The sequence below is a fragment of the Accipiter gentilis genome, chromosome W (genome assembly GCF_929443795.1).
Source record: "Accipiter gentilis chromosome W, bAccGen1.1, whole genome shotgun sequence".
NCBI lineage: Eukaryota > Metazoa > Chordata > Aves > Accipitriformes > Accipitridae > Astur > Astur gentilis.
In genome coordinates, this window is record NC_064918.1 from 11,213,404 (window position 1) to 11,238,467 (window position 25,064).

Genomic DNA, 25,064 nt, shown 5'->3' on the forward strand with positions numbered 1-25,064 from the left:
ACTCTGCAAGAGACCAGCTGAATACCCACAATATTTTCAAGGTTCACCCAACTCTAAGGTATGCATGAAGCAGAGAAGCTGCCCCAGTGTCCTGGTTTCAGCTGGGATAGAGTTAATTTTCTTCCTAATACCTGATATAGTGTTATGTCTTGGATTCAGTATGAGAAGAATGTTGATAACACACTGATGTTTTCAGTTGCTGCTAAGTAGTGTTTAGACTAATTCAAGGATTTTTCAGCTTCTCATGCCCAGCCAGCGAGAAGGCTGGAGGGGCACAAGAAGTTGGGAGGGGACACAGCCAGGACAGCTGACCCAAAGTGGCCAACAGGGTATTCCATACCATGTGAAGTCATGCCCAGTATATAAACTGGGGGGAGTGGGGCTGGGGGGATCACTGCTCGGGAACTAACTGGGCATCGGCCAGTGGGTGGTGAGCAATTGCATTGTGCATCACTTGCATATTCCAATCCTTTTATTATTACTATTGCCATTTTATTATTGTCATTATTATGTTTACTAGTTTCTTCCTTTCTGTTCTATTAAACTGTTCTTATAACAACCCACGAGTTTGGTTTGGGGTTTTTTTCCCAATTCTTTCCCCCATCCCACTGGGTGGAGGGGGAGTGAGCGAGTGGCTTAGTTGCCGGCTGGGGTTAAACCACGACAGTCCTTTTTGGCGCCCAACGTGGGACACGAAGGGTTGAGATAACGACAAACCTGACCAGAGCTTGTTAAAACAAATTTGTTACAAGCATTCATTATATTGGACTAATAGTCGATGGTCACAATGTCGATTTATTGGCTCTTAGAGTTGTGCCGCTCGTTTTTAGAGTTCTATTATGTATCACCTCACTTGCTGTATGTAGTCCCTGTGCTGATGCACATCTGTGGGAGGTGGATTAAGGTTTTCACTTTGATGTACTGTGTAATACTGGCTTATGGTATGATAAAATTATCGGTCGTGGGACTAACCTGGTATTTGCACTCAGCATTGTCGTCACCTCTATACTTTGGGAGCCATCTGTGGGAAACTATTAATCGTTACACCCTTTACCTTTCCTCCTCAGAGAGCCAATCTATGAGCAAGACACCTTTCTTCCCCTTCCCCTTCTCCTCCAGTCTAATTACAATAGCGTTTGAGAATTTTGAAAATTTTTAATATCCTTGGGATGTTGAAACCAGCATGGTCCTTCTGCTAGGAACTAGCTTGTTCCTGAATGTGGTTCAGGTCTTGCTTAGGGTTAAACAACTACTTAAGAACACCACCCAGAGATCTGCCCCGAGGCTGGATAATTATGAGTGGCAGGGTGCGTGGGGTAGTATGGGCAAATGCCTAGGGCGGCGGGCACCTCCCATGTTTCGGAACTTCACCCTTGAACAAGTGCAGAATCCTGAAAAACTAGTAGAACATTTGGAAAAAGTATGCTGTCACCCTGACAATTCCAGGGAGACACAAATCACTGCAACGTGCTGGGGCCTGGCCCATGCCTATCGAGCCCTGATCAACACTACTCAGTACCCTCAAGGGGAAGAGAAGGTCTCTGGATCTAACAGCAAGGCAACAGGCACCGCGGCCACTCCAACGCCGGCGACAGGCACTGCAGCTGCGAACCAACCCGCACCAGTATCAGTTGCCCCCATACACAAGAAGAAATATACAAAAAAATCAGTTTGCTTAGCGAGGGATGAAGATCAGCCAGGGTCATCACGAGAACAGGAGGAAGAGGCAGAACCAGAAGTAATCACCCAATCCTTAACCCTGAGTGAGCTGCAGGATATGCGAAAAGATTTCAGCCATAGTCCAAGTGAGCACATTATCACCTGGCTGCTTCCATGCCGGGAAAATGGGGCTAGTAGCCTGGAATTAGAGGGTAGGGAAGCCAAGCAGCTGGGATCGCTTTCTAAGGAAGGTGGCATTGACAAGGCAATTGGAAAAGGGACACAAGCCCCCAGCCTCTGGAGGTGACTCCTGTCAAGCATGAAGGAAAGGTACCCCTTCAAGGAAGATGTTCTATGTCAATCAGGCAAGTGGACCACCATGGAAAGAGGTATCTAGTACCTGAGGGAATTAGCCGTGCTAGAGAAGATTCATCATGACCCGGAAAACCCACAATTACCCAAAGATCCAGATGAAGTCCAATGCACACGACCCATGTGGCAGAAGTTTGTACAGAGCGCACCATCGTCCTATGCCAACTCACTGGCGATAATGACCTGGAAAGACGAAAGGCACCGATGGCAGATGAAATGGCTCGCCAACTCTGGCAATACGAAGAAAATCTCTCCTCCTCCCTACAAGCCTGCACCTCGGCTGTGGAGAAGCTGTCCCGGGATTTCCAGCAGTTCAAAGAGGATATGTCCTACGCCCCACCTATACGGAGCAGTATCTCAGCTATTAGGAGTAAGCGTTCCTCTGCCTGAGAGACAGCATATAGAAGGTACACACCACGAGGTGCCCTGTGGTTTTACCTATGTGATCATGGAGAAGACATGAGGAAATGAGATGGAAAACCCACCTCGGTCCTAAATGCACGGGTATGTGAGCTGCGAGGAAAAAACACCACAAAAGGGGATTCTTCCAAGAAAAATGCCGCTCCAGTTTCCAAAGAGAGTAGAATGGTTGATCTTACTTCTCATCCTCTTGAAGGGACTTCTAAGTCAATTTTACAAGAAGTGGGTAATGGATACTCTGACCAGGATTAGAGGGGCCCTGCCTCTAGCCAGGTGGAGGAAAGGAACAACCGAGTCTATTGCACCGTGTGGATTTGATGGCCTGGCACATTAGACCCACAGGAATATAAGGCTCTAGCAGACACCGGCGCACAGTGTACTCTAATGCCATCAAGTTATAAAGGGGCAGAACCCATCTGTATTTCTGGTGTGACAGGGGCATCCTAGGAGTTAACTGTACCGGAGGCTGAAATAAGCCTAATGGGGAATGAATGGCAGAAACACCCCATTGTGACTGGCCCAGAGACCCCGTGCATCCTTGGCATAGACTACCTCAGGAGAGGGTATTTCAAGGACCGAAAAACGGTACTGGTGAGCTTTTGGTATAGCTGCCTTGGAGACGGAGGGAATTAAACAGCTGGCAAGATATTGCGTCCCGGCTAGAGAATCTGGTTGTAAAAGTACGTCACGTAGATGCTCACGTACCCAAGGGTCGGGCCACTGAAGAACATCAAAACAACCAGCAGGTGGATCAGGCTGCCAAGATTGAAGTGGCTCAAGTGGACCTGGAATGGCAACATAAGGGTGAGCTAGTTATGGCTCTGTGGGCCCACGATACCTCAGGCCATCAGGGAAGAGATGCAACATACAGACGGGCTCGTGATCGAGGGGTGGACCTGACCATGGACACAGTCGCGCAGGTTATCCATGAATGTGAAACATGTGCTGCAGTTAAGCAAGCCAAGCGGCTAAAGCCCCTGTGGTATGGAGGGCGATGGCTGAAATATAAATATGGGGGGGCCTGGCAGATTGACTATCTCACACTGCCACAAACTCGCCAAGGCAAGGGCCATGTGCTTACAATGGTGGAAGCAACCACCGGGTGGCTGGAAACATATTCTGTACCCCATGCCACTGCCCGGAAGACTATCCTGGGCCTTGAGAAGCAGGTCTTGTGGCGACATGGCACCCCAGAAAGAATTGAGTCAGACAACGGGACTCATTTCCGAAAAAACCTCATAGACACCTGGGCCAAAGAGCATGGCATTGAGTGGGTCTATGTGGTGGGTTGACCCTGGTTGGATGCCAGGTACCCACCAAAGCCGTTCTATCACTCCCCCTCCTCAGGTGGACAGGGGAGAGAAAATATAACAAAGGGCTTGTGGGTTGAGATAAGGACAGGAGAAAGATCACTCACCAATTACCATCATCGGCAAAACAGACTCAGCTTGGGGAAAATTAGCTCAATTTATTACCAATCAAACAGAGTAAGGTAATGAGAAATTAAACCAAATCTCAGAACACCTTCCCTCCCCCCCTCCCTTCTTCCCAGGCACAACTTCACTCCCGGATTCTCTACCAACCCCCCCAGCGCCAAAGGGGGACAGGGAATGGGGCTTACGGTCAGCTCATCACACGTTATTTTCTGCCGCTTCATCCTCCTCAGGGGGGGACTCATCACACTCTTCCCCTGCTCCAGCATGGGGTCCCTCCCACGGGAGACAGTCCTCCACAAACTTCTCCAACGTGGGGCCTTCCCACAGGCTGCAGTTCTTTACGAACTGCTCCAGCATGGGTCCATTCCACGGCATGCAGTCCTTCAGGAGCACACTGCTCCAGTGTGGGACCCCCACGGGGTCACAAGTCCCGCCACAGAAGTCCTGCTAGCAAAACCTTGCCAAACAAAGCCAATACAATGTATCATATCCCCTATCATGCACCAGCCTCTGGGAAAATCAAACGATACAATGGACTGTTAAAGACTACACTGAGACCAATGCGGGGTGGAACCTTCAACCATTGGATACACGTTTAGCAAAAGCCACCTGGTTAGTCAACACCAGAGGCTCTGCCAATCGGGGTGGCCCTGCCCAGTCAGAACTTTTACGTACTGTAGAAGGGGATAAAGCCCTGATGTGCACATAAAAAATATGTTAGTAAAGACAGTCTGGGTGTCCTGGTTTCAGCTGGGGTAGAGTTAACTGTCTTCCTAGTAGCTGGTACAGTGCTATGTTTTGAGTTCAGTATGAGAAGAATGTTGATAACACTGATGTTTTCAGTTGTTGCTAAGTAGTGTTTAGACTATAGTCAAGGATTTTTCAGCTTCTCATGCCCAGCCAGTGAGAAAGCTGGAGGGGCACAAGAAGTTGGCATGGGACACAGCCAGGGCACCTGACCCAAACTGGCCAACGGGGTATTCCATACCATGTGACGTCCCATCTAGTATAGGAACTGGGAAGTGGGGGCAGGGAATCGCCGCTCGGGGTCTGGCTAGGTGTCGGTCGGCAGGTGGTGAGCAATTGCCCTGCGCATCATTTGTACATTCCAATCCTTTTATTACTATTGTTGTCATTCTATTAGTGTTATCATTATCATTATTAGTTTCTTCTTTTCTGTTCTATTAAAACATTCTTATCTCAAACCACAGGTTTTGATTCTTTTTTCCGATTTCCTCCCCCATCCCACTGGATGGGGGGGGAGTGAGTGAGCGGCTGCATGGTGCTTAGTTGCTGACTGGGGTTAAACCACGACAGTCCATTTTGGCGCCCAACGTGGGGCATGAAGGGTTGAGATAACAACAAAGCTGACCAGAGCTTGTTAAAACAAATTTGTTACAAGCATTCATTATATTGGTCTAATAGTCGCTGGTCATTATGTTGATTTATGTGTTCTTAGAGTTGTTGCTCTGGTTTCACCTCGCTTGCTGTATATAGTTCCTCTTCTGCTGCTTATCATCCGTGAGAGGTGGATTAAGGTTTTCGCTTTGATGTATTGTATAACGCTGGTGTATGGTATGATAAAGTCATCGGCTGTGGGATTAATCCGGTATTTGCACTCAGCATTGTCACCTTTATACTGCGGGAGCCACCTGTGGGAAACTATTAATTTATTATACCATTTACCTTTCCACCTGGGAAAACCAGTCTATGGGTGGGGTACCTTTCTTCCCCTCTCCTTTCTCCTTCGGTCCAGTTACAATGGTGTTTGAGAATTTTGAAAAATTTGACTACTCTTGGGATATTGGGACTAGCACGGTCCTAGCCCTACTGCTAGGAATTAGCATGCTTCTGAATGTGGTTCAGCTCTTGTTTAAGGTTAAACAACTATTTAAGAAGATCACCCAGAGATGTGCCCCAAGGCTGGATAATTATGAGTGGCAGGGTGTGTGGGGTAGTATGGGCAAGTACCTAGAAAAGTGGGCACCTCCAACATTTTGGAAATTCACCCCTAAACAAGTGCAGGATCCAGAAGAACTAGTAAAATATTTGGAAAAGGTATGCTGTCACCCCGGCAGCTCCAGAGAGATACAAATCACTGCAATGTGCTGGGGCTTGGCCCATGCCTATCGAGCCCTGTGCGACACCACTCAGTACCCTCAAGGGGAAGAGAAAGTCTCTAGACCTAACAACAAAACGATGAGCACCGCGGCCACCCAAACGCCGGCAATGAGCATTGCAGGCACCCAGACCTTGGCGACAGGCACCGTGACCCCTCCAGCCCCGGCCATAAGAACTGTGGCTACCCAAACCTCAGCAACAGGCACTGCAGCCCTCCAGCCCCAGCAACGAGCACAGCAGCTACCCAAACCTTGACAATGGGCACTGCGGTCCCTCCAGCCCTGGCGACGAGCACTACTGCTACCCAAACCTCGGCGACAGACGCTGCGGTTATCCAGAACCCGGCGAGCGATACTGCAACTGAACCAGCGAACCAACCCGCACCAGTATGAGTTGCCCCCATACACAAGAAGAAATATACAAAAAAATCAGTTCGCTTAGCGAAGGATGAAGGTGAACCAGGGTCATCACGGGAACAGGAGGAAGAGACAGAACCAGAGGTAATAACCCGGTCCCTATCCTTGAGTGAGCTGCGGGATATGTGAAAAGATTTTGGCCACCATATAGGTGAGCATATTATCACCTGGCTCCTCCGATGCTGAGACAATGGGGCTAATAGCTTGGAATTAGAAGGTAGGGAAAACAAGCAGCTGGGATTGCTTGCCACGGAAGGTGGCATTGACAAGGCAATTGGAAAAGGGACACAAGCCCTCAGCCTCTGGAGGTGACTCCTGTCAAGCATGAAGGAAAGGTACCCCTTCAAGGAAGATGTTCTATGTCAATCAAGCAAGTGGACCACCATGGAAAGAGGTATCTAGTACCTGAGGGAATTAGCCGTGCTAGAGACGATTCATTATGACCTGGACAACCCACAATTATCCAAAGATCCAGATGAAGTCCAATGCACACGACCCATATGGCAGAAGTTTGTACAGAGCGCACCATCGTCCTATGCCAACTCACTGGCGATAATGACCTGGAAAGATGAAGAGGCACTGACGGCAGATGAAATGGCTCGCCAACTCCGTCAATACGAAGAAAATCTCTCCTCCTCCCTACAAGCCTGCATTTCGGCTGTGGAGAAGCTGTCCCGGGATTTCCAGCAGTTCAAAGAGGATATGTCCTACTCCCCAGCTTTAAGGACCAATGTCTCGGCTACTAGGAGTGAGCGTTCTTCTGCCCGAGAGAGACAATATAAAAGGTACACACCGCGAGGTGCCCTGTGGTTTTACCTATGTGATCATGGAGAGGACATGAGGAAATGGGACAGAAAACCTACCTTGGTCCTAAATGCATGGGTACGTGAGCTGCGACGAAAAAACACCACAAAAGGGAATTCTACCAGGTAAAATGCCGCTCCAGTTTCCAAACAGAGTAGAAGGGCTCATCTTATTTCTGATCCTCTTGAAGGGAATTCTGAGTCAATTTTACAAGAAGTGGGTAACGGATACTCTGTCCAGGATTACAGGGGCCCTGCCTCCAGCCAGGTGGAGGAAAGGAACAACTGGGTCTACTCGATGGTGTGGATTCGATGGCCTGGCACATCAGACCCACAGGAGTATAAGGCTCTAGTAGACAGCGGCGGACAGTGCACTCTAATGCCATCGAGTTATAAAGGGGCAGAACCCATTTGTATTTCTGGTGTAACAGGGGGATCCCAAGAGTTAACTGTACTGGAAGCTGAAGTAAGCCTAACTGGAAATGAATGGCAGAAACACCTCATTGTGACTGGCCCAGAGGCTCCGTGTATCTCAGGAGGGGGTATTTTAAGGACCCAAAGGGGTATTGATGGCCTTTCGGTATAGCTGCCTTGGAGGGCACTGAATAGCTGTCTACCCTGCCTGGTCTCTCTCAAGACCCTTCGATTGTGGGGTTGCTGAGGGTTGAAGAACAACAAGTGCCAATTGCTACCACGACGGTGCACCGGCGACAATATTGCACCAACTGAGACTCTCTGATTCCCATCCACAAGTTGATTCACCAACTGGAGAGCCAAGGAGTGATCAGCAAAACTCGCTCACCATTTAATAGTCCCATATGGCCAGTGCGAAAGTCTAATGGGGAATGGAGATTAACAGTTGACTATCGCAGCCTGAATGAAGTTACGCCACCACTGCGTGCTGCCGTGCCAGATATTCTAGTACTTCAATACAAACTAGAGTCAAAGGCAGCCAAGTGGTATGCCACAATTGACATTGCTAATGCGTTTTTCTCAATCCCTCTGGCAGTAGAGTGCCGGTCACAGTTTGCTTTGACTTGGAGGGGTGTCCAGTACTACCTGGAATCGACTGCCCCAGGGGTGGAAACACAGCCCCACCATTTGCCATGGACTGATCCAGGCTGCACTGGAAAAAGGTGAAGCTCCGGAACACCTGCAATACATTGACGACATCATCTTATGGGGCAACTCGGCAGAAGAAGTCTTTGAGAAAGGGAAGAAAATAATCCAAATCCTTCTGAAAGCCCGTTTTGCCATAAAAGAAACTAAGGTCAAGGGACCTGCACAAGAGATCCAGGTCTTAGGAATAAAATGGCAAGATGGACGTCGTCAGATCCCCATGGATGTGATCAACAAAATAGCAGCTATGTCTCCACCGATTCACAAAAAGGAAACACAGGCCTTCTTAGGTGTCGTGGGGTTTTGGAGAATGCACATTCCAAATTACAGTCTGATTGTAAGCTCTCTCTATCAAGTGATATAGAAGAAAAAAGATTTTAAATGGGGCCCTGAGCAACAACAAGCCTTTGAACAAATTAAACAGAAGATATTGTTCATGCAGTAGCCCTTGGACCAGTCCGGGCAGGACAAGATGTTAAAAATGTGCTCTATACTGCAGCTGGGGAGAATGGCCCTACCTGGAGCCTCTGGCAGAAAGCACCTGGGGAGACCCGAGGCTGACCCCTAGGGTTTTGGAGTCGGGGATATCGAGGATCCGAGGCTCGCTATGCTCCAACTGAAAAAGAGATATTGGCAGCATATGAAGGAGTTCGAGCTGCCTCAGAAGTGGTTGGTACTGAGACACAGCTCCTCTTAGCACCCTGACTGCCAGTGCTGGGCTGGATGTTCAAAGGGAGGGTCTCCTCTACACATCACGCGACTGATGCCACGTGGAGCAAGTGTGCTGCACTGATCACACAGCAGGCTGGCATAGGAAAACCCAGTCGCCCAGGAATTGTGGAAGTGATCACAGACTGGCCAGAAGGCAAAGATTTTGGAATGTCGCCAGAGGAGGAGGTGGCACGTGCTGAAGAAGCCCCGCTGTATAATAAACTGCCAGAAAATGAGAGGCAGTATGCCCTGTTCACTGACGGATCCTGTTGCAGTGTGGGAAAGCATCGGAGGTGGAAGGCTGCTGTATGGAGTCCTACACGACAAGTCGCAGAAACTGCTGAAGGAGAAGGTGAATCGAGTCAGTTAGCAGAGGTGAAGGCCATCCAGCTAGCATTAGATATTGCTGAAAAAGTGACCAGCGGTCCATCTCTATACTGACTCATGGATGGTGGCGAATGCCCTATGGGGGTGGTTACAGCAATGGAAGCAGAGCAACTGGCAGCACAGAGGCAACCCCATTTGGTCTGCCGCACTGTGCCAAGATATTGCGTCCTGGCTAGAGAATCTGGTTGTAAAAGTACGTCACGTAGATGCTCACGTACCCAAGGGTCGGGCCACTGAAGAATATCAAAACAACCAGCAGGTGGATCAGGCTGCCAAGATTGAAGTGGCTCAGGTGGACCTGGACTGGCAACATAAGGGGGAGCTAGTTATGGCTCTGTGGGCCCATGATACCTCAGGCCATCAGCGAAGAGATGCAACATATAGATGGGCTGAAGAGCGAGGGTTGGATCTGCCCATGGATGCTATCGTGCAGGTTATCCATGAATGTGAAACATGTGCTGCAATTAACAATCCAAGTGGTTGAAGCCCCTATGGTATGGAGGGCGATGGCTGAAATATAAATTTGGGGAAGCCTGGCAGATTGACTATATCACGCTCCCACAAACTCGCCAAGGCAAGCACCATGTGCTGACAATGGTGGAAGCAACCACCGGGTGGCTGGAAACATATTCTGTGCCCCATGCCACTGCCCGGAAGACTATCCTGGGCCTTGAGAAGCAGGTCTTGTGGTGACATGGCACCCCAGAAAGGATTGAGTCAGACAACGGGACTCATTTCCGAAACAACCTCATAGACACCTGGGCCAAAGAGCATGGCATTGAGTTGGTGTATCATATCCCCTATCATGCACCAGCTTCTGGGAAAATCGAACGATACAATGGACTGTTAAATGCTACATCGAAAGCAATGGGGGGGCGGAACCTTCAAACACTGGGATACACATTTAGCAAAAGCCACCTGGTTAGTCAACACCAGAGGATCTGCCAATCGGAGTGCCCCTGCCCAGTCAGAATTTTTACATACTGTAGAAGGGGATAAAGTCCCTGTAGTGCACATGAAAAATATGTTGGGGAAAACAGTCTGGGTTACTCCTCTCTGAGGCAAAGGTAAACCCATTCGTGGGATTGCTTTTGCTCAAGGGCCTCAGTGCACTTGGTGGGTGATGTGAAAAGATGGAGAAGTCCGATGTGTGCCTCAAGGGGATTTGATTTTAGGTGAAAATAGCCAGAAGTAAACTGTATGATATTAGTTGCTACATAACCCTGCTACTGTATGTTATCATTACTATAATTGTTATATGCTATATCCATAGTACTACAGTAAGAACCACTTAGATCAAGCAAGAAAGAACTGTGATAAAACTGAGCAAAGTGCAGTAGTGATGGAACCAGAACTGACTCCAGCATGCAACAATCCAATGGTGCACACCATCCTCCTGCTGCGTCAGAAGTCACCTGCTCGTCACACCGCACTGAAGCCCAATTCTGCTCTACCGACTGAGAGGACTTTGCACCATCCCTCCTGCCCAGGGGAACTGGTATGACAGATGGAGCCCAGAGTCGGAAACTAAATGAACTCAACAAACTTTTTATGAACATAACCCATGAACTAAAGGAATGATATCTCTCTGTGTGTATACATACATATATATATATATATCATTGTTCATATGTCTCAAGGGATGGAAAGGTGATGATGATTGATCCGGATGTAACTAACGTAACTAAAGGTATGGGAACTGAGCATGACGTCAATGGTAAAGAACAAGGGATGGGTACTGTCCTGGTTTCAGCTGGGATAGAGTTAACTGTCTTCCTAGTAGCTGGTACAGTGCTATGTTTTGAGTTCAGTATGTGAAGAATGTTGATAACAGTGATGTTTTCAGTTGTTGCTCAGTAGTGTTTAGACTATAGTCAAGGATTTTTCAGCTTCTCATGCCCAGCCAGTGAGAAAGCTGGAGGGGCACAAGAAGTTGGCACAGGACATAGCCAGGGCACCTGACCCAAAGTGGCCAACGGGGTATTCCATACCATGTGACGTCCCATCTAGTTTAGGAACTGGGAAGTGGGGGGGGGGGGGGCAGGGAATCGCCGCTCGGGAACTAGCTAGGTGTTCGTCGGCGGGTGGTGAGCAATTGCCCTGCGCATCATTTGTACATTCCAATCCTTTTATTACTATTGTTGTCATTCTATTAGTGTTATCATTATCATTATTAGTTTCTTCTTTTCTGTTCTTTTAAACCGTTCTCATCTCAACCCACGAGTTTTACTTCTTTTTCCCGATTTTCTCCCCCATCCCACTGGATGGGGGGGGGAATGAGTGAGCGGCGGTGTGGTGCTTAGTTGCTGGCTGGGGTTAAACCACGACACTGGGATACTCCTGCCCCAGGCAGAGATAAACCCATTTGTGGGATTGCTTTTGCTCAAGGGCCTGGGTGCACTTAGTGGGTGATGCAAAAGGATGGGGGACTCCAATGTGTGCCTCAAGGGGATTTGATTTTAGGTGAGAATAGCCAGAATTAAACTGTATGATGTTAATCGCTATATAACCCTGCTACTGTATGTTGTCATTACTATAATTGTTATATGCTATATCCATGGTACTACAGTAAGAACCACTTAGATGAAGCAAGAAAGAACTGTGATAAAACTGAGGAAAGCGCAGTAGTGATGGGACCAGAACTGACTCCAGCATGCAACAATCCAACAGTGGACACCATCCTCCTGCTGCGTCCAATGTCACCTGCTCGCCACACCGCACAGAAGCCCAATCCTGCTCTGCCGACTGAGCAGACTTCGCACCATCCCTCCTGCCCAGAAAGGTTGTTATGACAGATGGAGCCCAGAGTCATGAACAAAATGAACTCAACAGACATTTTATAGGGTCGGCACATAGACTAAGGGAATTATATCTCTGTGTGTGTATATATATATATACACACACACACAAACACGAAAGGACCAGAAAGGTGATGGCGATTGATTAGGATGTTTTGGAAAGTATGGGACCTGAGCATGACGTAAATGGTATAGAATAAGGGGTGGATATTGTCCTGGTGTTGGCTGGGATAGAGTTAATTTTCTTTTTAGTAGCTGGTTGTCCTGGGTTCAGCTGGGATAGTTAATTTTCACAGGAACCTGGGAGGGGGCACAGCCGGGACAGCTGACCTGAACTAGCCAAGGAGCTATTCCATACCATGTGACATCATGCTCAATATATAAATGGGGAGTGGGCTGGGGGGGGCTCTCTTGACTTTCGGTGGGGGAAGTGGTGGAGTGTCGGGTTCCGGGTGGTGAGCAGTTGCACTGTACATCACTCCTTTTGTATACTCTTTTATTAGTACCGTTGTTGTTGTAACCTTTTTTTTGTTTGTTGTCCCAGTAAACTGTCTTTATCTCAACCCTCGAGGTTCCGTGTTTTTTTTCTTTTCCCCTTTTCTGATTCTCCTCCCCATCCCACCGGAGGGGGGCGGGGAGGAGTGAGTGAGCGAGCGGCTGCATGGTCCTTTGTTACCGGCTGGGCTGAAAACAAGACAGTCCTTTTTGGCCCCCACTTGGGGCACGAAGGGTTGAGATAACGACAGATCTGGCCAGAGCGTGTTAAAACAAAATTTTTATACGCATTTCTTATGTTAGTTAAATAGTCGCTAGTCACAGTGTTGGTTTATATGTTCACGTGGTGGCGTTTTGTAAGTTCTTATATGCTCTATGTATTCCCTGCAGTAACGTTTATCACCTCTGGAAAAGGAATCGGGATTATCATTTTGGTATACTGGGCAATGTCGACTTGTGAAATAATTACATCACTGGTCATGAGGTTAAGCTGGTATCTGTATGAGGCAGTGATATCATTTTCATATTTCGGGTGCCTTCTATCGGAATTTATTGGTAATCACACCCAATCTATGGGGAAGTCGGGGGGGGATGCTTCCCCCCATCCGTTCACCTCCCTTTTCTCCTTCCGGCTAATTACAACAGCTTTTGAGAATTTTTAATATCCTTGGGATGCGCAAGCCAGCGTGCTGTTAGTGCTATGCCTCCTGAATATGTTTCAGGTCTTGTTTACGGCTACAAAAAGGTTCTTTAAGAATACCACCCAGAGATCTGCCCCAAGGCTGGATATTCATGGGTGGCACAGCATGCGGGAGGATATGGGCAGGTATCTAGAGAACTTCTCACCTCCAGGGGCTTGGAAGTTCATTCCCGAGCAACTACAGAACCCTCATGAAGTGGTAGAATATTTGAAAGAAAAATGCTGTGGCTATTCCAGAGACGCACAACTTACCACACCGTGCTGGGCCCTGGCCAGTATCTACCAAACACTGCTTGATATTAGGCAGCACCCTCAGGGGGAAGGGAGGGAAAACAGAGCAACAGGCACCACGGCTACCCCAAACCCGGTGACAGATACTGCAGCTAAACCAGAGAACCAACCTGCGCCAGTATCAGTCGCCCCTATACAGAAGAAGAAACACACAAAGAAATCAGTTTGCTTAGTGAGGGATGAAGATGAACCAGGGTCATCACGAGAACAGGAGAAAGAGGCAGAACCTGAAATAACCACCCGATCTCTATCCCTGAGTGAGTTGCACCACATGCAAAAAGATTTTGGCCACCACCCAGGTGAGCACATTGTTACCTGGCTGCTCTGATGCTGGGATAATGGGGCTAGTAGTGTGGAATTAGAGGGTAAGGAAGCTAAGCAGTTGGGGATCTCTGTCTAGGGAAGGGGGCATCGACAAGGCGATTGGGAGAAAAACACAAGTCCTCAGCCTCTGGAGGCGACTTCTGTTAGGTGTGAAGGAAAGATACCCCTTCAGGGATGAAGTTACATGTCACCAAGGCAAGTGGACCACCATGGAGAGAGGTATCCAGTACCTGAGAGAATTAGCCGTGCTAGAGGTGATTTATAATGCTCCAGAAAATGCGCAGTCACCCACAGATCCAGATGAAGTGCAGTGCACATGACCCATGTGGCAGAAGTTTGTACAGAGCGCACAATTGTCCTATGTCAACTCACTGGCAGTAATGTCCTGGAAAGAAGGGTACGGACAAACAGTGGACAACCTGGCTGTCCAACTCTAGCAATAGGAGGGAAGTCTCTCTTCCTCCCTACGGGCCTGTGTCTTGGCTGTAGAAGAATTGTGCCGGAAGTTCCAGCAATTCAAAGTGGATATGTTCTTCTCCCCACATGTACAGGCCTGCATCGCAGCTATTAGGAGTAAGTGTTCCTCTGCCCAAGAGAGAAAAGAGAGAAGGTACACACGATGGGCTAGCCTGTGGTTTTACCTGCGTGACCATGAAGAGGACATGAGGAAGTGGGATGGAAAACCTACCTCAGTCCTAGATGCACGGGTACGAGAGCTGCGAGAAAAAGCAATCAGAAAAGAGGACTCTTCTTGGAAAAATGCTGCTCCAGTTTCCCCGTGCACAGTCCCCCAAAGAGAGTAGAAGGGATGATCTCATTTCTGATCCTCTTGAAGGGAATTCTGAGTCAAATTTGCGAAAAGTAAGGGATACTCTAACCAAGATTAGAGGGGCCCTGCCTCCAGCCAGGTGGAGGAAAGGGACAACTGGATCTACTCAATGGTGTGGATTCGATGGCCTGGCACATCACGCCCACAGGAGTACAAGGCTAAAGCGGACAATGGTGCACAATGCACCCTAATGCCATCAAGTTATAAAGGGGCAGAACCCATTTGTATTTCTGGTGTGACAGGGGGAATCCAAGAGTTAACCGTATTGGAAGCTGAAGTAAGCCTAACTGCAAATGAATGGCAGAAACACCCCATTGTAACTGGCCCAGAGGCCCCGTGCATCCTTGGTATAGATTATCTCAGGAGGGGGTATTTCAAGGACCCAAAAGGGTACCACTGGGCCTTTGGTATAGCTGCATTGGAGACGGAGGAAATTGAACAGCAGTCCGCCTTGCCCAGGCTCTCTGAGGACCCTTCGGTTGTGGGGTTGCTGAAGGTTGAAGAACAACAAGTGCCAATTGCTACCACAATGGTGCACCGGCAGCAGTATTGCACCAACCGAGACACCCCGATTACCATCCATAAGCTGATTTGCCGATTAGAGAACCAAGGAGTGATCAACAAGACTCACTCACCCTTTAATAGTCCCATATGGCCAGTGTGGAAATCTAATGGGGAGTGGAGACTAACAGTAGACTATCATGGACTGAATGAAGTCACGCTGCCGCTGAGTGCTGCTGTGCCAGACATACTAGAACTTCAATACAAACTGGAGTCAAAGGCAGCCAAGTGGTATGCCACAATTGATATTGCTAATGCATTTTTCTCAATCCCTTTGGCAGTGGAGTGCAGGCCACAGTTTGCTTTCACTTGGAAGGGTGTCCAGTACACCTGGAATCGACTGCCCCAGGGGTGGAAACACAGCCCCACCATTTGCCATGGACTGATCCAGGCTGCACTGGAAAAAGGTGAAGCTCCGGAACACCTGCAATACATTGACGACATCATCTTATGGGGCAACTCGGCAGAAGAAGTCTTTGAGAAAGGGAAGAAAATAATCCAAATCCTTCTGAAAGCCCGTTTTGCCATAAAAGAAACTAAGGTCAAGGGACCTGCACAGGAGATCCAGTTTTTAGGAATAAAATGGCAAGAAGGGCATCGTCAGATCCCCATGGACGTGATCAACAAAATAGCAGCTAAGTCCCCACCGACTAATAAAAACGAAACAAAGGCCTTCTTAGGTGTCGTGGGGTTTTGGAGAATGCATATTCCAAATTACAGTCTGATTGTAAGCCCTCTCTATCAAGTGACCCAGAAGAAGAATGATTTCAAATGGGGCCCTGAGCAACGACAAGTCTTTGAACAAATTAAACAGAAGATATTGTTCATGCAGTAGCCCTTGGACCAGTCCGGGCAGGACAAGATGTTAAAAATGTGCTCTATACTGCAGCTGGGGAGAATGGCCCTACCTGGAGCCTTTGGCAGAAAGCACCTGGGGAGACCCGAGGCCAACCCCTAGGGTTCTGGAGTCGAGGATATCGAGGATCCAAGGCTCGCTATACTCCAACTGAAAAAGAGATCTTGGCAGCATATGAAGGAGTTCGAGCCACCTCAGAAGCGGTTGGTACTGAGACACAGCTCCTCTTAGCACCCCGACTGCCAGTGCTGGGCTGGATGTTCAAAGGGAGGGTCTCCTCTACACATCACGCGACTGATGCCACATGGAGTAAGTGGATTGCACTGATCACACAACGAGCTCGTATAGGACATATCACACTTGCATATCACACTCCCACAAACTCGCCAAGGCAAGCGCCATGTGCTTACAATGGTGGAACCAACCACCGGGTGGCTGGAAACATATCCTGTGCCCCATGCCACCACCCAGAAAACTATCCTGGGCCTTGAGAAGCAGGACTTGTGGCGACACGGCACCCCAGAAAGAATAGAGTCGGACAACGGAACTCAATTCCGAAACAACCTCATAGACACCTGGGCCAAAGAACATGGCACTGAGTGGGTATATCACATCCCCTGTCATGCACCGGCCTCCAGAAAAATCAATCGATACAATGGACTGCTGAAAACTACACTGAGAGCAATGGGGGGTGGGACTTTCAAACTCTGGGATACACATTTAACAAAAGCCACCTGGTTAGTCAACACCAGAGGATCTGCCAATGAGGGTGGCCCTGCCCAGCCAAGACTTCCACATGCTGTAGAAGGAGATAGAGTCCTTGTAGTGTGCATGAAGAGTATGTTAGGGAAGACAGTCTGGGTTAGTCCTGCCTCAGGCAGAGACAAACCTATCCAAGGGTTTGCTTTTCATCAAGGACCTGGATGCACTTGGTGGGTGATGCAGAAGGATGGGGAAGTTCGATGTCTACCTCAAGGAGGTTTGATTTTGGGAGAGAATAGCCAGTGAATTGGGCTGTATGATATTTAAATGCTAAATAACCTGCCAATGTATGTCATTGTATCTATAGTATGTATATGCCATATCAAGGGTATTACAGTAAGAATTACCCAAATGACTGAAGGACGGACTTTGAAATCAAGTGCAACAGTGATGGAACTTGAACTGGCGCCCAGCGATTTCCTCCAGATCAACATCTTCAACCTGCAGACCAAGGGTGTGGGTTGCACCAAATGTACTAGCCACAAGCTCCAGAGGCAGCATGCAACAACCCAACACCTCACACCATCTCTCTTATCCTGAAGGACTGTTACAACAGATGGAGCCCCAAAGTCATGGACTAAATAAAATTGATGGACGCATTAGAGGGATGGCTCATAGACTAAGAGAATGCTATTTGGGGGGGGTGGGGGGGGTGTCCATATACATATATATATATATATATATCACAAAGACAAGGAAAGTGGTGGTGATTAACTGGAAAATGTAGGATCTGGGCATGATGTAGATGGTATAGAATAAGGGGTGGATAATGTCCTGGGTTCAGCTGGGATAGAGTTAATTTTCACAGGAACCTGGGAGGGGGGCACAGCCAGGACAGCTGACCTGAACTAGCCAAGGAGCTATTCCATACCATGTGCCATCATGCTCAGTATATAAATGGGGAGCGGGCTGGGGTGAGCTCTCGGCTTTCGGTGTGGGAAGTGGCGGAGCATCGGGTTCCAGGTGGTGAGCAGTTGCACTGTGCATCACTCATTTTGTATATTCTTTTATTAGTACCGTTGTTCTTGTTGTAACTTCTCTTTTTGTGTTGTCCCAGTAAATTGGCCTTATCTCAACCCTCGACGTTCCCTGTTTTTTTTTCTTTTCCCCTTTCTGATTCTCCTCCCCATCCCACCGGAGGGGGGCGGGGAGGAGTGAGCGAGCGGCTGCGTGGTCCTTTGTTACTGGCTGGGCTGAAACCACGACACTGGTATCGTGTTATGTTTTGGATTTAGTATGAGAATAATGTTGATAACACTGATGTTCTTCCTTTCCATTCTATTAAACTGTTCTTAACTCACGAGTTTTTACTTTTTTTGGTTTCTTTTCTCCTCGATTCTCTCCCCCATCCCACTGGGTGGGGGGAAGTGAGTGAGCGGCTACGTGGTGCTTAGTTTCTGGCTGGGGTTAAACCACGACACCTGGTCTCCATTTCCTTCAAAAGAATTTGAACAGAGACATGGAAATCAAAAGCTTCCGAAACATGACTTTCCCAATCACTTCTAAGAAGTAGAAGGTGCAGCAAACAGAAAGAGCAGTTTAATATGAAAGTAAAACCTTACCGTGTCTGAAATTCCTTCCAGCAGTATGTTGATTGCTCTGTTCACGTCCCCATTACAATCATGTAGTGCCACTATGCACTCATCCTGGTTTTTCCCCGTCACTTCCATAAGCTGGCAGTAAGAGTCAGACATGTTAAAATATCCAAATTATCATCATAAGAAAATAAGAGTTAGTACCACCACAGATTCCAAGAAAGCGCATAGCTACTATGTCAGAGCAAACTAAAATCCTAAATAAAGGTATCTGCATTTTACAGATCTGCTTGGGACTCAGACAAGAGACAGGATGAAACACAAATTAAATGGTAATCAAGAAAGCACACTTTCGCATTTTTTTTCCCCCATTTAACTTTATGCTTGCAGCAAATACTGTCACCCCAGAGACAGTAGTATATGAGGGTAAAGATGTAAAAGACCAGGATAGCTCCAGTATCGCCCTCTTTATCCCACTCTGTGAGAACAGACATAAGGTAAGCCATGGCAGAGAACAGATCCATCTGGAAAAACATCCAGGCTAAGAAAAACGGGGTTTTTTTCAGGCAGATCAGCTCCCTCGATCCATTTCAGCATAAGGCCACACAAAAGGCATAAGCAATGGCTGCTTAAGGAGACCTAGTACTGAATTATGCTCCGTGGACCTGTGGTGCACATCCTGAGGAGTGTGGGATGGAAATAATCGCAGTCTGTCATGGGACATCCAGCAACTTCACCCAAAGAAAAAAAAACTACGTGAGCTAGAAATATATATGCACAATGTAAAATATTGGAGACTTCCTATGCAGAACTTAATTCTTATCCTTCCCACCAGCAGAGCTACAGGCACTATTGATGAGGGTTCTTTGGCTTCAAGAAGTACAAGACTTCACTTCTGGCACATCAACAGAACAAGTTTATAACAAGAACAACAAAAAGCACTTAATAATGCTTCAGAGGAGGTTTTACAAAGGAAAAGAAATCAAGAAATCTGCTCCTCTGCTGCATTAACGCATTCATGCTAATTCTTCTCTCCTGGGTATGCTCCTAGGTTCTTTGCGAGTTGTGTTCGCTAGGGCAAAATCACCAATACCCACAGCAGAACAGGGACACGGATTCTCAGTACTGCTTGAATTAATCATCTCGGCTATAATTCGGTAATGAAAGCCCGAGCATCTACACCCGAAACTCAGCATGGTAGAGGAAATGGTGTGAGATTTCATTTTCACAGTATAATTCTGTCATTTAAATGTATACACAGATCTGGGAGGTCAGATTATTATATTTCTTTTTTAAATAACACTTCAATTCGCCTTTAAGCTGTGATTAGATTTTTACTTTTCCTGAAAAACAGCCAAGATATTAGCAAACTCAGTTTACACAGGTGACATTTTTCCCATGTGCGTGTACACGTGGACAAGCTGAATGCACTCTTTATTCTGATGATCATTAAGCGTCAGGACCATACTAGAGAGATACAGTCTGGAAGAGACATCAGCACAGATGAGTTTTGGCTTAAAGGCTTGTCTACAAAGGAAAATACACTGGTATAACTATACAGCCAGAGCTATATTACCACACAGTTTCTCGTAAACAGACTTTACAGTGCAATAAGAGCACCTTTTCCTAGTTAAACTTGCGTCCTTCTGAAAAAGGTTTCATCTAAATCAGAAACAGATGCTCTAGCTCAAAAACGTAAGCCAGCTTTGGAGCAACTTATTGCAGGGCATAAAAACTCTGTACCACAAGAAACATACTTGTTTCACTTTATCTTCAAAATCTGCATCGTTCTTATCGTAGATCATCTGAGCAAGGCGAATCTGTTCTGCTGTTGCCTGAAAAATGCAAACATCCAATAAAGTACACAAAAGGTAACAAAATATTTTTTTAAAAGTATCCCCTAGTGTCTTTTTTTTTTTTTCCTCCAGATTCTCAAAAAGAACATACACAACAAGCACAGAGGTGCTATGGGGAAGGGATTAATATCTCCCCTATGCCCATTTTATAGTTAAAAAGTGAGCTGGGACAGAAGCAATGTCAACATGTTCTAATGCATTTGAACCACAGTTAAAGGTCACCACATAGACAAGACAAACATATAATAAAAGAGTATTTACCACAGAAGCCTACGCTTTGATATTATTACTTTTATTTAGTATCTACCACTCCAGAGTTAGAGTTTTATCATAACAAACTGGCAACGGTGTTTCTAAATTAACCACATCTCTGATGATTCCTGCTCACATCACCTTCCACAACTCTCCCAACAACCACCTGACTCTGTAGTTTTAGGAGCACTTAAAAAGAGACTGAGTCATGCCTCAAGATTTTGCCCGTGAACAGCTGCACTTATTTTCTTTATAAGCGAATACCGGTCTCTGAAAACGGCTAAAGGATCTTGCTATTGATGAAATATTTGGTGCTTCTGTAACATTTCTGGACCACAAATCCATGCTGGCAACTCCTCCAAAAGCTGAAAGACTAAAATGGATGGATGCAGTAAAAAGTGCCATAAATCTAAATAGGCTATGGCTGCCCCAGAGAGAAAGCAACTCAAGAACACTAATGTTTCATCATACAGACCACTCTACATAGTGCGGCATTTGCAGTCTACCTGAACTACACTCCCATGAAAATACCAAAGATAACTGTATGCTACGTGATCCTGGACCTAACTTGATTTCTGCTCAAACAGAAGAGGCTACTGTCTCATGCTAGAGAAGGCTGATACTGAAGAGAGCCAGGACCCAAAATGCAAGTTGATGTGCTGCAAAAGACTTCTTCATTGAGAAGGGGACCACCTCATCCACTGAAATTCTTGATGGAAAGGATTCATCCTGGGCAGCTGGTTGAATCTCACCTTTCGCAGTCTCACTTCACAGAATACCCATGTGAAAATCTGTGCCTCACGAGTTCAGACTTAATCAGCCTCAAACTGCTTCACTTTTGGAGTTCACCACAAATACAAGCTCTAGAGGAGGTCACCAAGTGTAAATCCTGAGAAGAGTCTAAAAATTACTCCACCGTACACCACCAGCTGCTTATTTGCTGAGAAGTTACTGCAGCTGTCCCAGTTCCTTGAGGGAAGCGACATTTGCTGTGCTCAGAGGCGACGTTCCAAGACAATTAGCGTTCATAATGGAGTTGCTACTTCACATTTTCAAAGCGTCATGCTGACAGCTTCATATGTCAGTTGGTAATACAGAGGAGAGCCTGCTCTGGAATTCCCCGTGCCAGCCCTGGTGCCGGTCAGTGCAGTACTCTGTGCAAAGGAGCTCACTCTTTGGTTGTCTGCTGAGAGCTCAGCAGAGATCAAAAACAAAAGGTCTGCTGGTTTCAGGAATTAAGCCCTGTTGATCCATCTTCTCGCTCTGACTTCAGCCTCCTCAGGCCCACTGCAACTTTTAAGCTAGCGAAGAGATTTCCTTTAAAGATATCCAGAGTAAAAACATTCGGACAATGTAATTTCTGTAGAGACATGACGGCATATTTGACCAGAAAGAGGAAAACATTAAGATTCATCTTTTCCGTAAACCAACTTTTTTTCCAAGTCCACATTAGAAGACAAAAATATACCAATTTTATAACAATATCAAATGTGTGACAGTATCTTCAGTTTTCCTGTGTTAAGAAGAGAGCTTAGAAACACAAGTAGGTACAATATCACTAATATTTATGCCAGTGCATTACACCCAGATGGAATTGAAGATTCAGAAGAAAAAAACCAACAAAACCCCACAAGATATGTTTACTATACAAACAACAAATCATTGTCACAAAAAGTTTTGGGTTTTTTCCCAGCGACTGGTTCTTCTTTATTTTTAAGGCACCGTTGTTACAAGTAACATTGTAGTATCCTATAAAAGAGTATAATTAAGTTTTAATTGCAACTAAGAAATTTGTAGCATCTTAAGACAGCTAAAACTTTACTCAGCCTTACAAGATAGATTATCTTTGCAGCATAACAGAGTGAAGGAAATTTTTAACTAACATCTTCAAACTTCCAGAAAACAGAAGTGTGCAAAACACAAAATGAAGTGACAGTAATAGGCCCGGATCTTATAATAAAATGGTATATTTATTATCCGGAAGCAATGCAAAAGAATCACGATGTAATTTCTTAAATAACTTAAATGAAGATCAACGTGATATTATGATAATGAAATCTCCATTTAGGAAAGCAACATTATTCTACATTCAGAAAAATGAATCAGTGGTAATTGAACAGTAAAATCCCACATGTTTCTGTTGATCTGTAAAGCCTGACTAAGGAGAAAGGTCCATCTGATATCTAAACAATAAAAAAATATGGTGCACTAAACCATAATTGCTGTATATTAAATAGCCATCTTTTCCACTGAATCAACCAAACCAGTATCTATTATGCAAGAAGTAGAATAAGCAGACAAAACGCAGAAAAAGGTCAATAAGACCTAATGCTTAAAATCAATGAATCACATAGGTTGGAAAGGTCCTCCAGTGATACTCAGCGCAACCTCCCACTGAGAGCATGTCCCATCAGAGGAGCTGCCTGGGGCCAGACAGAGATCCCACCACCTCTCTAATCCATGACCATGTTCATGGTAAACTATTTTTTTTCCTTTTAACAGCTGGAATTTCCAGTGTTCCAACTTGTGCCATTGTCTCTCGTCTCTCTGAGAAGAGTCCGGCTTCACCTTTACTATACCCTTTCATGAGGTATCTGAATAGAAGATACGACCTTGCCTTGCCTTCTTAGGGCTGAGCAAATCCAGTTCCCTCGGCCACCCCTCATTCATCCTGTGCTCCAGCCTCTCAACCACCTTTGCAGCTCTTCGCTGGACTCGCTCCCATCTGCCAATGTCTGTCTTGTGCCAGGGAACCCAAAACTGGGCAGAGTACTCCACTGCTGTCTTGCAAATGTCAAAAAAGGGGAAACCACCACTTCCGTCAACCTGCTCACTATATTCCTGCGGCCTTACTTGTTATAAAACAAAAACAAATTCAACTTCATCTGTTGAAAGTCACTTTCTAAATCCACACATTAACATGAATCACCACTATGCAAAGCACTGCAATACAAGGAGATAAGGGCTTGAGCTCACATAATTAATACTGTACAAAACAGAACAAGACCCCCTCCATGTTAAAGATCAGTCTAGAAAACAGTAAGACACAATTTCCCAGGGGAGCACCTCTAGATTGATGCAGTCTCTGCCAGCAGAGAACTGAGGCAATTCTTGAATTGAGTCCAGTTTTGAGAAGTACCTGACAAGGGAATAATGAGTTGCCAGAAACAGAGACAATTTGCACTCTCTCTAATCCAGAGAAGCACACAAGTTAACTACTCTGCTGCTGAGAATCAAGACAATGGGCTAAGAGCTTAATTTCAGTGTCACAGATACTGAAAATAATTTTAGTCTGCTGGTTGGCGACCATCTTCATTTCACTTTGTGAGGACACTACACAAGAAGTTTAGGATTTTCTGACTTGCAGATATGCTGAATCATGCTGTAGAACACAGCATGCATCTAACAAAGCTTTTCCCACCCACCCGAATCCCTCTATTGACCAGAAATCTTCTAGCATCATGTGGCTGGCATACAGAAGAGCCGAGATCTGAGGACACTGAAGTCACAGGACAGAAATCCTGACACAGGCATAGAATTCCTCACCAATGGGAAATGTTGCTGAAGAACACAAAGTTCATTTAGAGATAAGAATACAGGAACAGCTTAATGCTGTGCTGGATTACTGAGCAATTAAAGCAAGATATCAAACATACTCTTCTAAAATAGACCATGATTTTCCCCCCATCTTTTCTCAGTTTTTACTGACTTAGGGAAGAAATGTATATCATTACATGTTCACTTTCAACCCGAAGAAGATTATATAGTAGAACGTACCTGTACTACTTGTTTCTGTGGTTGTGTTGGCTGTGTGGTTGAAATTTGCATTTTGTCCCGAGTGCCCCGGGTACGTTCACTACCCACTGAAGTCATCATATACAGTATATACAAAACAGTGTATGTACAAAATAAAAAATCTGAAAAGAAAAAAAAAAAGGCATGAGTTAAGGCAGAGTACTGATTCAATACCCAGGTAATATACAAATGCAGTAGCTTGAACTCTTCCTGCCTTTACCACAAACTCTATACAGAGACTCCTGAGAAAGCAGCTTTAATACACTATTATTGGATTTATTGCAGTCTTTACAGTGAAGGGGGAAATACAGTGTATAAAAAGCATTTTTGTCAGCTGATTGGGATCTGTCTAGATCTGTACTTTCAGACAACATCTAAATCTCACAGCTTTTCACAGTTATTTAACATATAGACTTTTCTATCTGCTACTATGCTAAAATTCCAGCTCCAGCTGTATCACTCCTTAAATTTCTGTAATACCTGCTGTCTTGTTTTGATGCCTGGAATTTAACCACTCTCATACCCACTCAGAATGTCAACACAAAAATCACATTCACAAACCAAGC

The 25,064-nt window shown here is 46.1% G+C and overlaps 4 protein-coding genes across 13 annotated transcripts in view; 3 read left to right on the forward strand and 1 right to left on the reverse strand.

The window, feature by feature from the left end:
- The window catches only part of LOC126035259 (uncharacterized), a 393,856-nt gene that overhangs the window by 234,768 nt on the left and 134,024 nt on the right, over window positions 1–25,064 (forward strand). The window contains exon 2 of one of the 4 annotated variants that reach the window (XR_007504875.1): window positions 10,620–10,664. The exons of 2 other annotated variants lie outside the window; for them this stretch is intronic. The gene's annotated coding sequence lies outside the window, so the exon portion shown is untranslated. Of the gene's footprint in view, window positions 1–3,088; window positions 3,133–10,619; window positions 10,665–25,064 lie in introns of those variants that run through there. One more of the 4 variants, XR_007504878.1, reaches the window with a different exon arrangement.
- LOC126035242 (ubiquitin-associated protein 2-like) overlaps window positions 1–25,064 on the reverse strand; it is a 247,102-nt gene that overhangs the window by 95,441 nt on the left and 126,597 nt on the right. For 4 of the 7 annotated variants that reach the window (XM_049793525.1, XM_049793526.1, XM_049793528.1 and 1 more), the window contains exons 2-4: window positions 24,481–24,620; window positions 20,353–20,430; window positions 18,623–18,733 (exon numbers count right to left, since the gene is read on the reverse strand). In XM_049793525.1, the coding sequence (XP_049649482.1) occupies window positions 18,623–18,733; window positions 20,353–20,430; window positions 24,481–24,579 (288 nt within the window). In that variant the 5' untranslated portion in view covers window positions 24,580–24,620. Of the gene's footprint in view, window positions 1–131; window positions 156–3,156; window positions 3,359–18,622; window positions 18,734–20,352; window positions 20,431–24,480; window positions 24,621–25,064 lie in introns of those variants that run through there. The other 3 variants (XM_049793524.1, XM_049793530.1, XM_049793531.1) reach the window with 3 other exon arrangements.
- The window catches only part of LOC126035365 (ribonuclease H-like), a 223,521-nt gene that overhangs the window by 64,715 nt on the left and 133,742 nt on the right, over window positions 1–25,064 (forward strand). The window lies entirely within an intron of this gene.
- LOC126035317 (uncharacterized) overlaps window positions 1–25,064 on the forward strand; it is a 271,995-nt gene that overhangs the window by 57,998 nt on the left and 188,933 nt on the right. The window lies entirely within an intron of this gene.